The sequence below is a fragment of the Colletotrichum fioriniae genome (assembly GCF_027942845.1).
Source record: "Colletotrichum fioriniae strain IMI 355084 chromosome Unknown scaffold_3, whole genome shotgun sequence".
NCBI classification, from domain to species: Eukaryota; Fungi; Ascomycota; class Sordariomycetes; order Glomerellales; family Glomerellaceae; genus Colletotrichum; species Colletotrichum fioriniae.
Genome location: NW_027076839.1, coordinates 2,627,161 through 2,638,906, shown reverse-complemented (window position 1 = coordinate 2,638,906; position 11,746 = coordinate 2,627,161). Strand labels below are relative to the sequence as shown.

The 11,746-nt window shown below is 53.9% G+C and overlaps 3 protein-coding genes across 3 annotated transcripts; 2 read left to right on the top strand and 1 right to left on the bottom strand.

The window, feature by feature from the left end:
* Positions 1 to 644: 644 nt before the first annotated feature.
* On the top strand, positions 645 to 1,972 carry RAI1 (decapping endonuclease targeting mRNA; the record flags this gene model as incomplete). The annotated part of the gene is made up of 5 exons (XM_053196009.1): positions 645 to 673; positions 902 to 1,002; positions 1,064 to 1,234; positions 1,347 to 1,646; positions 1,794 to 1,972. The coding sequence occupies 5 exons, from the start codon at positions 645 to 647 to the stop codon at positions 1,970 to 1,972; spliced, it is 780 nt and encodes a 259-aa protein (XP_053046433.1).
* A 534-nt stretch (positions 1,973 to 2,506) lies between these two features.
* N0V96_003616 (uncharacterized protein) lies at positions 2,507 to 4,584 on the bottom strand (the record flags this gene model as incomplete). Its single annotated transcript, XM_053196010.2, has 4 exons — positions 2,507 to 4,096; positions 4,152 to 4,319; positions 4,387 to 4,454; positions 4,512 to 4,584. 4 exons carry the CDS (start codon positions 4,582 to 4,584, stop codon positions 2,507 to 2,509), a joined length of 1,899 nt encoding a protein of 632 aa, XP_053046434.2.
* Positions 4,585 to 8,323: 3,739 nt separating this feature from the next.
* N0V96_003615 (uncharacterized protein) lies at positions 8,324 to 11,038 on the top strand (the record flags this gene model as incomplete). The annotated part of the gene is made up of 1 exon (XM_053196011.2): positions 8,324 to 11,038. The coding sequence occupies one exon, from the start codon at positions 8,324 to 8,326 to the stop codon at positions 11,036 to 11,038; it is 2,715 nt and encodes a 904-aa protein (XP_053046435.2).
* Positions 11,039 to 11,746: the final 708 nt, after the last annotated feature.

The following is an 11,746-nucleotide window of genomic DNA, read 5'->3' as shown; positions in this document are numbered from 1 at the left end:
ACGCCGCAGACGCTCCTTTCTCACCTCCCGATACTGAAGCTTGAGACCGGGGCTGCCAACCGAGTCCGTCACTCACACCGACTCCTGAATAATGGAATGCCTGCTGGGATAACACGACGTCATTCGAAATCCGGATCCAAGTGCTACGCTGCATCATCCGCCGTCATGTCGGAACAATTTCCCATCCAGCCTATCGGGCGTTTCTATGCCGCAAGCCAGCCGGTCAAACGACCAAAGGTATGCATTCCGTCTTTTATGTTGCAGTGGATATCTCATAACCATGAGCCCCATGTAACAATGCAATCGTTTTACATATTTTGGCTAACACGGATCAGGAGTTTGCTTGCTTCTCATATGACGACAATCATGATTTCCATCTAGGAGACTCTTCATTGAGATACTACTACCCACCTACCCTTGGCGCCGATTTATCCAAAGGCTATGATACCTTCATCAAGCACGACGATTCTAAGCCTGAACACCTTGGAGCTCTTCTTAAGACGATCAAAGCTCATGAAGAGGAGACGGGTCAGAAGATTGATGCCCAAATCGTGACGTGGCGTGGCATGATGACCAAGGCATGAAGTCTTTCCCGCTATTCCCTATCCCAGTCCCAATCTCAACTAACCAGAGTACAACAGATCATGGCATCTCCCTTTGAGGATCGCGATGGGTCAGTCTTGCGTCCACTATTGTAGATTTGCTCAAATGGTTAGGGGCTGACAGCGCAGCTAGCTTTGAGATGAACGCAACGCTGTACCAAGTGCGCATAAATAACTCCCATAACCCTACACAACCAAACGGTTGAGCTGACCTAGAAAAACTCAGGACTGCATGTACGGCAAGCACAGCAACGCCATAACGGATTAACCCCGGCTCTTCGGACTGACAAGTGAAATAGTTACATTGAAGAGAATCACGAGCACAAAGTGGCGTCTCAGAAGCAGCAAAACGCACAGCAGAGGCGGGGACCGATTCCGCCCGAAGTGATGCAGTTCTGGGGTATATCGGAGCTTCTCTTCTTTCCCTGCCAAGGAGATGAAGTATGCTGATAGGTGATCAGGATACAAGTTCGAGACGCTCGCCACGCTCCCCAATACCTGGGGCGAAACGCCCAGAGAATACATCGAGAACAGAGACGTCGAGGTGGTGAACAACAAGGCCCAATACTGCTCCGTAGTAAGGACGGGTATAGGACAAACCGTAATCTGCATAGGCGGCGAAGTCGACGCTGGTATGCTATCCCCTCTTCTTCCCCCCTCTCCATCTCAAAAGTCAACCCGCGAAGCTATCTTTCTACCCCCTTAAAGACCGATATTGACAACGTGGTACGCCACCACAAACAGTCTGGGACTCGAAACCCCAGAAACAAGGCGCTCCCACAAACTGGGTCGAGCTCAAGACCAGCCTCGCCATTCGCGACGACCGCGATGTCGACAACTTCCACCGCAAGCTCATGAAGTTCTGGATCCAGTCCTTCCTCCTCGGCGTCCCCAAAATCATTGTCGGCTTCCGCAACCGCCACGGCATCCTCACCGACGTCGAGGAGATTGAGACGGAAAAGATACCCGATACCGTCCAGCGCCGCGGGAAAGCGACGTGGAACGGCGACATGTGCGTCAACTTTGCCGCCGAGTTCCTCGTTTGTGAGTTTCCCTCCCACCTCTCCCTACTTGTTTCCCTCTCTTTTTCCTTCTTTCAGCGGTCCCTATAGCCCTCCTTTCTTTCTAGTCATTGGGCTTTTGTGGGCTGCTTGTCTACGTGAAGGAGCCGCCACTGACCGCAAACCGCAGGGCTTCGGCAGACAATCAACGACGACGGCGTCTGGAGGATACGCAGGCGAGCGGGCGAGCCCACCGTCGAAGTCTTCAAAGTCGACGAGGCCGGGCACGGGGAGCTCTTGACGGACGACTTCATCAACTGGAGAATAAAGCTCTCCATGAAAAACGTCCCACTGGTGGAGGAGCCATAGAATATACTAGCTATTGGCTAATTCAAATATCATTTCACGGTATTTTACACACAATCTCCACGCATCGGGGAACCTCAATTACATCGCAACGAATGCCCTTTCGTTGTTTTTAAAAAAAAAACGCAATCTTGACGCTACCTAGGAGGTATCTAACTACTACCAAACAAAGACCCAAAAAACGCCAAACCCAATGCGAAGCAGAAGAGCGAACTTGAAAACCCGAATCGGCCGTGTGTAGATGCTGACCCCGTCGTGAAAGTAACATCATCACCGGGAAAGAGTCTCGTCCCATCATCAGCGTCTTCCATCCGGAGAGGGGAGGGAAAAAATAAGCCTAACCCTCAGTGGTAACTCTTCAATCTGCCAAAAGCTGAAATGAAAACTCTCTCCCAATGCTTTTTGTGTGTGCTGTCCAACCCGGTATGCTGCGACGTGTTCATACACTTCTCATCATACAGCATGTTTCTCGTGAATAATAATGTTGTGTCAATCTTTACCCATATCCTTCAGATGGCCGTCGAAAAGGGTCAAAAGCTAGATCGCGGGCCATCTGATTCTCAAGCCCTCCGTCCATCGACCGTAGAGCACGTCCGATAGCTGCTTGCAGTGCTCCATGCCGGGCCGGGGAGGGCGACCGGGATACTTGGCTTCTACGGCCGTCTTCTCGTTGCGTTCCTTCTCGGCAGATTCTGGTGTCGCAATCGACCCGTTGCGCCTCCTATGGCTCTTCAGGTGCGGGTTGTTTGGTGCCATCATCAGCTTGGTCGGACTGCTTGATGGCGTGGGGGCGGCACTCCTAATGATGACCGTTCCTTGGGGAGTGCCATCTGATGGAATCTTGACCGATTGCTGGGGCATCAAAGCCTGGTTCAGCTTGGGATCCTGGGAAACAGCCGTCATCATGTTCTGCATGAGGTGGTAGGCACCCTCGGGATCAACAGAGTCCAGAAGTGCAAAGGCATCAGTGAGCTTTGCAAGCGCCTCCCGCCTCTGCATGCCTGACGTCTGCGCGTGAAGCTCGGCGAGCGTAGGGTCCAGGACCCTGTTAAAGAGTCGCCGACCAAGCAGCGCCTCTTTGCTATTAGTATCAATCGCGGCAGCCCGCATCGGTGCTTTGTTCTCATTGCCCATGGTACCCTCAGGCGATGTGTCCTCCCATGCGGTGACGGAGCCATCCGAGGGCACCCGGCGGAAGAGCCGCACGGAGGACCCAGAGTTGCCGTACGACATGTCTGGTTGTAAAGGCCGTCTGGCGACGGTCGAGCGAGGAGAGCCGTTTGTTTGGATCTGTGTGCCGGAACTATGGCGGCTTGAGGGCTGGCGACGCACAGTCGACCGGCGAACTGTCCCGGGAGCGGGTGACGAAGGTCCGAGCGGCGCGTCCTTGGGGTCAAGCCGGCGCATGGCCTCTTCTGCCGCAAAGTAGGAAGGCTTCCGTGCATGACCATTCGGCCGCTTTGGCGCCACTGACTTGACCGTGTCAAACACCCATTCATCCGTGTCGTCCCTAGAAGACATGGTATGCAGGGTCTCTTGGTAAAAGGTAGGGTGGGACCTCCGGTTCTGGTTCGCATCCCACATCTGCTTGCGCGCAATCAGCTCTTGGAGAGCCTCGACCTTGCCCGCTGATCTAATGAATCGGTGACGGAGGAGATCCTTGGCCGAAGGCCTGCGGTCGGAGTCTTTGACCAAGCACTGTGCAACAAAGTCCCTGAAGTCCTTGCTGAAGTTGTTCTCCAGTCGGGGAGGAGGGTTCTTTGGGATATGGAACAAAACCTTCATCGGATGAATGTGTGCCAGAGGAGGTTCGCCGTTGGCCATCTCCATGGCAGTGATTCCGAGGGACCAGATATCTGCCTTGAAACCATACCCATCCTGCTGAATGACTTCGGGGGCCATCCAAAAAGGAGTGCCGACAAAGGTGTTCCTTTGGGACTTGATGTTGGTCAATTGAGCGGCGACGCCGAAATCAGCCAGCTTGACTTTTCCTGCCTCGGACAAGAGAACATTGGCGGCCTTGATGTCTCTGTGAATTTTACCCTCGGCGTGGAGGTATTCGAGGCCACGAAGAAGCTCTCGACAGATGATGGCGATGTGGACCTCGGCAAAGTTGGCGGGTTTGAGCTGAGGAATGTTAGCTAGCCGGACTCCGGTAAACTTGTTGCGCCAAGTGACATACCAAGTCGAGACATGAACCACCACCAAGATACTCCATGACGATCCAGAGCTTGTGGCCGCGCAGGAAACTGCCCTTGTATTGCGTGACGAAGGAACTCGCGCATGTGCTCAGCACAGCAATTTCGCCTTGGATCTCTTGGATGTCATCTTCGCTTGACTCGAGGTCGATCTGCACACATCTTTGTTAGTCTGTTGTTTGTAGTGCACCAAGTCAAAGATGCGATGCGTCGACTTACATGTTTGATGGCGACCGTCTCGCCAGTGGCCTTTTCAATGGCCTTGTAAACGACACCGAAACTTCCACCTGAATATCATGTCAGCGCAATTGTTTCAAAAGGACGTAGACAATGGCAAGACTTACGACCGAGCTCCTCCAGAACCTGATAGTGTTCGGCGACACCCTCGTCGGCCATCGCGGCCGATTTGGACGTCATTGAATCGTTTTTGTTCGCTCAACAGAATTCCTTGCAGCAAAGATGGAGTGAGAGGGAGGGAGGAGCTGGCGACGGTCGACCCGGGAGTCCTAGACCGAGGGATTTCGAGGAGGGAGTTGCGCGAGCGAAGCGACAGGATGCTAGGAGAGAGTTTCGAGAGAAGAAATGGGTATCCAGGGAACGGGCTGTAGTGTGTCAGTCAGGACGACCTGGCTTGTATATTTAGGGCGGACCAAAAGCAATTGGATTTAATAAAGCAAGCGGATCGACAGTAGTCTGGTTGCTTGGGACAGCGGCGGTAGCGGGCGGGCTTGTTCGCTTGTTCGGTTGTCGAGCGGGAGTCCAGGGCCTGGTCAAAGTCGAAAGTGGTCTCTTTTTTTTTTCCCTCCCACTTTGGCCGTGGTACTGTGGTGCTGTGGTGCCGTGGTCGAGTGTCGAGTTGGGCGTTGGGCGGTGCTTCGTCGCAAAGCTCGGGCCCTTTGTTTACTTTCTTCCGTTTTGGTATAGCTGGGGGAGCTCCGGGGAACCGCAATTTGGCACCAGGGGGGGTACTTTGTAGTGTACTATGAACCGGGGCGAGTCAGCCGATCTTGCGACGAAAAAAGCAAGCGAAAAGAGATCGGTCGAGAGCCGCTGTTTCTGAAGCATCGTGAGAATCGCGAACAAGAAAGAAAGCGGAGGAGAAGATTAGGATGTGGGAGTGGTTGGTGTTTAGTGCTTCCTTGATATGCGTGAGAGATGGAGTGAGAGGAAGAGACGTACGGATACAACAGGCGAGAGCGAGAATGCAAAGTGTGCTACGTGATTAGAAAGAGGTGTGCTCACTGATAGCTGTCGTGTGAGTGCTTGCGTCGTTTGCATGCCAGAGAGATGAAGGATTGCGAGCGTGACCTTTGATCTGACCTTGATCCGGCTTGCAGACTTTCTTGTCGCCCGTCAGTCTGTCTTGCCGTCCAAGTTTCCTGCGACCTTATTCGACGCGCCAAACGTTAGCTGCGTTGCCTTGCAGATTTCTGGTTGCCAACGGGAAGTGAGTGGGCGGCAGACAATGTGTTTGGTGTGCGATGGTGCTAAGCTAAGGTATGCAGGGCCTCCCCATGAGACGGCGCTGCGTTGTTCATCGCACTAAAAACGACGTGCCTACGACTGCCCCTGCTTTTCTACAGAGAACATCCTCACTCACGCCTCATTCTTGCCTCTTTTTTTTCCCCCTATGTTGTCAGTCATCCCAGGTTCGTCTTCCAGGTCCTTCCAGGTTTGCTACTAGGAGACAAGCCTTTTTTACCGACTCTGTTAAAAGACTGGCCGGGGTTGAATTACTTTCTCCCTTACCGAAGCTGGCAGAGACAAGGTGCAGGGCAGGCTTATACGGATGAGACTCATACGGATAGTCGTATCTCGGCGAGTGATACGTACTGCAAGGGAGAATCTACCTTACTCCAGTCTCCACGCATCTGTGTATCTGCGACGTAATACTCCGTAGACAGCTGGGCGATAACACGACTTGGATCAGGCAAGCTGAAGAGAAGGTTAATAGTGGGAAAGATGACGGGGTATTTGCCCACCTCAAGCCTCAAGGTACCGAACCTAGGTACTCTGTAAGGTGCGAAATACTTGGTTAGTGGTCCTTGCTTTCGGCATCGCAGGCGGTGACCGAAAGATTTCCAAGACTTCTCCAAGGTCCAGGGGCCTCAGATATGCCATGCCAGGCTTAGCGCCGCGCCAAGGAGGCACTGAGAGGGTCCCACTAGTCGCCGGTGGAGATGCGCCAGCCGCACAGGAGGTCGCAACCCGTTACAAGCTTGCCCTGACTTACGGCGCGCAAGCCTAGGCCCTGATTTACAGGTACACGCTGCGTGCAGTTGCCAGTGTTTGGCCTCCCCTCTGGAGACTCCCGACGTCTCCCCGCCAACGAGCCCCTCTGTTTGTTGGTTGCCCCGGGTCCGCACCCCCGGCTTCGCTGACATTCACCGCATCCCCTTCTTGGAAGTCGTGTCCGACAGATCGACTTTCCACCCGACTTGTACTTTGTTCCGCCAACATTGACCATCTCCCACACCACACCCGACGTCAACTCCCATGCCCACCTCGCGCATTTACCAACTACCTTTACCCACTCAAACAAGGTCATTGTCGCCGTGCACGCGAGCCTCACCTGCATTCCTCAACAACAAACTCGCAGAGGCTTGCAAAAAAATTCCCACGAGCCTTGACTCCTCTCTCTCGCTTGCTTCTCGCTTCGCTGCGGGAGCTCGATCTTGTCATCATTCCTTGCCGCCAGCCTTTGCGCGCCCACGCCTTTGCATGGCCGTCACGATATCTCATTGCAGCTTACACAATCGCGTTGATTCAACTTGTCACTGCGTGAGCCGAGTGCCAGGCTCCGCGAATAACCACTGAGGCACTCGATATCAACACGCAAATAATCGCATTCCTACCAGCAGCCCTCCCGATTGCAGGTGCAATAGTCAAGTCTTCAACATGGTGCCTGCACCACAATCTCTACCGACACGGTTTCCGTGCTGGTGCAGAGCAGTCTACTCTTGGGGCGGAGAGGTTCGTTGCAGCTGTTCGAGCCTCATTGAGAGGACTGGCTTTCAAAAGTACTGACTTGAGATTCCCGCAGTCCAAACGAGATCTCGGCTTCATCGAGGGTGATTTGATCGAATGTCTCAACGCTGGAGATGGTTCATGGTGGACGGGTAGACTATGGCGCGACAGAAGGACTGTGGGAGTGTTTCCGTCCAATTTCGTTGAGGTCCTCCCCGCCGACTTTAGACCAACGACGAGGTCAGCCAGCCCTCTTCCAGCAGAAAGCACACCGAGCCCAAGCACACCTCAAAAGTCAAGGACCTTCCGTAAGCCTTTCGAAGCCTATTCCAAAGCACCGCACTACACCGCTGCGAAACAGCCCGAGGTGTACCGGACGAACCCAAACCCGAGGCCTAGAGGGCACTCTGGAGAGTCGATTCACAGTGCAATGGCGGAGCAAACCAGAAGAGATCGGTCACCGGCCCCGGAAGCTTTCCTTTCGAGAGAGAACTCTTTCAATGAAGCTGCCTCGACTAGAATGCGAGCATACACTTCGCCAGCCCCAACCGGTTACGTATCGCGGGGAAACTCGTTCAACGATGGCGCGCAACAGCAGTACATGCCGAGAGGAAGGACGCCTGTGCCAAGAGGAAGAACACCCGTTCCAAGGGAGAGAACACCAGTACCCCCAAGAGAAAGGACACCCGTCCCCGACTATGGCCACGGCCACGGCCACGGATCAAGACAAAACTCTTACAACACGGAAAGGGGCCCGTCTCCCATACCGCCATCCCATAACTTCAGCTCAAGAGGCCCATCGCCGGCTCCTTCAGTCAGCTATAAGCCCTACCGTCCTCCCACTCGAGAAAAGGTGGATTCTCCTCCACCCCCGGCCCCACCTCCGCACCGACATGTAGCGGCTTCACGGCACAAGCAAAGCATATCCTACGACAGCAGGCACGATAGCTCTCGCCAGGACTCGCATGGCTCATTCGACAACCGCTTTCATGCCAGTCGACATGGGTCAGGTAACTCCTTTGACAAACGATTCGATGTTGTGCGTCAGGACTCAAGCGCCTCATATGATAATCGCCATCCTCCTTTGGATAGGCACGGCTCCCATCTCTCTTACCAAGCTCATCGGCCATCACCGATACAGACTCAGCGGCATCACTCCCCAGCTCCACCTTCGCCTTCGGCAAGCCACATGACTCCGTCGCCTTTGCGGGAGGCAATGGATGGCGTGATCGAGCAGCTGGACGCACTGGGGATGCCTCGAGATCCGACACCAGAGCCGCCACTGGATCCGTGGTCGCCCGAGTCGTTTGACATGGTGAATGATCGCGCTAGGAGAAAGAACACTTACCAAAGACCACAGACATCCATGGGTATAGCACAACAGGACGAAGGGTACGAAACCTGGAGCGGCGGATCGTCACGAGACCAATCCTATCACAACGGACATCGGGAGGATAAAGAGCAGCTACCTCAACTGAGTAACTACGTCGAACGTATGGAAAGTCGTCTCAAAAAAATGCATCAACATAGCGCAAGTATGGCTGACCTTGAGGATGAGGCACCGAAGCCACCCCCCAAAGGCCAGTTATACGAGAGACCCAAGTCTTCGATGGGTGGACCGGAGGAGAGGAAGCTTCGCGGACGCAAGTCGGCTTACGACATTGGCCGCAACGTCCTGAACAGGACGTTTACGACGAAGACCAACTCTACCAGCGCCTCCTCAGGCAATCAGAGCTCGACGACGCAAAGCAGCGACAGGAGTTTGATGAGTGGGTCGTCAGCCGGCGCTATTAGCGCAACGAGCGCCGGCAGCTTCGCTCGCAAAACCCAGAAGCGGGCTCAGAGTGCCCTGGGCATGCGTGACGCTGATATCGAGCGTCCAGAAACACCATTCACCGGTGTTACATATCACAGTAGTCACGCCTCGGAAGCATCTCGGCCAAAGTCGCAAGCTGGCTTTCATGACGATGCTGGCCTTGGAGGCCTTGTCACCCCGAAACCCCCAAAAAGGAACATCTTCAAGAAGCTCCTCGACACAGCCAAGACTGGGGTGGCATCCGGTCGCAGTAGCATTGCTATGGGTGCCGACTCGCCCAGATCGTCACCTTTTGCTCGCTCCATGCCAAATGTTGCCGCTCAAGCTGGTGCTAGCGTCTCTAACTTGACCAACTTGGGTAGCACTGGCTTCGGTAGGGAAGCAGCCAGGGAAATGGGGCTTGCGAACGGGGTGGACTGGGTTCAAGTTCGCAGAGACGTCAATCGATCCAACTCTCTGAGTAAGAACGAGAGGAACGAGCGGAAAGACCGTTGCCAAATGCTCGACTACCCTGCGTTGAACCCAGTCGATGAATTGTACGAAGGCATGGAGGGTGACGAAGGTGCCGACGGTCTGCCTGTGGAGGACCCTATCGACTATCAATCAATCAATCTTACCCAGGTGGACAAGAACTCGAGGTTCGTAGCCAGCTTCCCACCGACAACGACAGCGCAGAGCTTGGCAACAACCTACGTATGTCGCCCATACCGCAGCGATGTCCAGAGACTGCGGGCAATCTTCACTTGGGTGTCCGAGAAGCTCGTCTGGGAAGAGGACTTTGAAGGCGAAGTCGACACCCGAAGAGTGCTGCAGTCAAAGCGAGCGAGTGCTGAAGAGTATGCAGTCATTGTATATGAAATGTGCTCTGCCGTTGGTATCCAATGTGAGGTCATCCGCGGGTACCTCAAAACGCCCGGCGAGATCCCAGAACATAATATCATGCCTCGGGCAAATCACTGGTGGAATGCGGTTCTGGTCGACAACGACTGGCGAATGATTGACTGCTGCATGGCCAGCCCTTCGTACCCCAGGCGGCATCTCTACTCGAGTGCTAGCAACAGCGCCGCAGACTTTTGGTGGTTCCTCACGCGGCCAACAGAGCTCTGCTGGACACATATCCCTGAACACCACACTCAACAACACATGTGCCCGCCACAGGCCCATGAAGTTCTTCTCAACTTGCCTTGCGCCTGCCCTCCCTTCTTCAAGAATACGCTCGAGATGGTCGACTATAACACGGCGGCAACTCGTATCGAGGATCTGGAGATGGTACATGTCAAGTTCAATGCTCCACCTGATGTCGAAATCGCTGCTGAAGTCGAAGTCCGCGGCTACACCAGAGATGTCGACGGCGACGTATTCGAGAGCGGCGAAGTTGTGAAAAAGAGGGCGTTGGCTCAAGCGGAGTGGTTCAACGGCACCAAACGATACACCGTCAAGGCTTTGCTGCCTGGTGATGAGGGTCAGGGAGTCTTGAAAATCTATGCCGGCAAGCGTGGCCTGATGCATAGCATCAAAGACATTCCCCATCCAGTGGCATTTGCGCTACCCATCATTCATACGGGTGAGAACCCTCCGTATGAGTTTGTGACGCGGCACCCGACGCCTCATGCGCAGCGCCACGACATCTACGTTGTTCAGCCTCAATGTCAACGCCTGGCTCTGAACAACACTTTTGTTTTTGCAATCCGGCAGCATCCCAGCTCTGCGGGCGCAGTCGGCTCGGTGATGACACCGTCATCCAATCCTGGGGGCGCAAGTCCAATCCCCTTTATAAGACCGAGCTCCGCCATGAGTATGACCGCCTCCAGCGCCAGCGGCTCGAATCTCAGTTCAGCAGCTGCCGGTGGGAAGAAGCCAGCGAAGTTGGCGATTCAGACTCCAGGCGGCAAAATCCTTCGTCTTATGAGGAAAGAGGAGCGCAGAGGAGTTAGTGTCGGCAGTAGAGGAGCTGAAGAGGATCTCAGTGATGGTGGTACGTGGGAGACCATTATCAAGTGTTCCGAGAAGGGGGTGTGGAGGGGGCTGGTATTGGCAGACCGCACCGCTCGCTGGTGCGTCTTTGCCGAGTGGGTATGTGTTGGATGAGCATTCTGCGATTTACTGCGTCGTTTGTCGTTTGTTTGATTTGAAACACGCGAGGGCAATGTCGAAAAAAAGGGACTTGAGCGGTTACGACTGGGTGGGTTCGGGGTATGCATATCTCGGCGTTTTCTTGTCTTCTTCTTTTTGCGTGTATTTGGGAAACTGGGTATCGATCGGTGGGAGGTCTTCGTCACGGCTGTGGGAATTTTTTTCTAATGTACGATACATAATGGGAATCATGCATGTCCAGGCTAGGATGGTTCTGTAACATAAAAAGTTTACGCGAAAATGCAGTCAATGAAGTAAATGATGTTCAAATTAGTTGTGCCAGTTCGTAGTGTCTTGACCGTGTAAGTGAGGTGCGGAGTGAACTCGGTGAGGTAGGTGCTATAACATGTAAGGTACTGTGTTTGCCTGGTTTCTTGGTAGGTAGTCCGCACTGTCTCTTATCGATAACCACCTCACTGCGTGCGGTGCCTGGACGACCTCACCCTCCAAATGTAAACAGAGGGGCGACCTGCGCATACAGACAGCAAGACCCATACCTACCAACTCAATATTAAACCACCCCGTTTTTGGGAACATTCAAACATCCAACATCCTTGTATTTTACGCGCTGAGATTCTTGAGTGGTAAAGCCAGTAAGACGCTTACCATTCCGCATCGACAACCACACGTTTTACAACTGAAAATTTGGTAGGTATTAGAAAA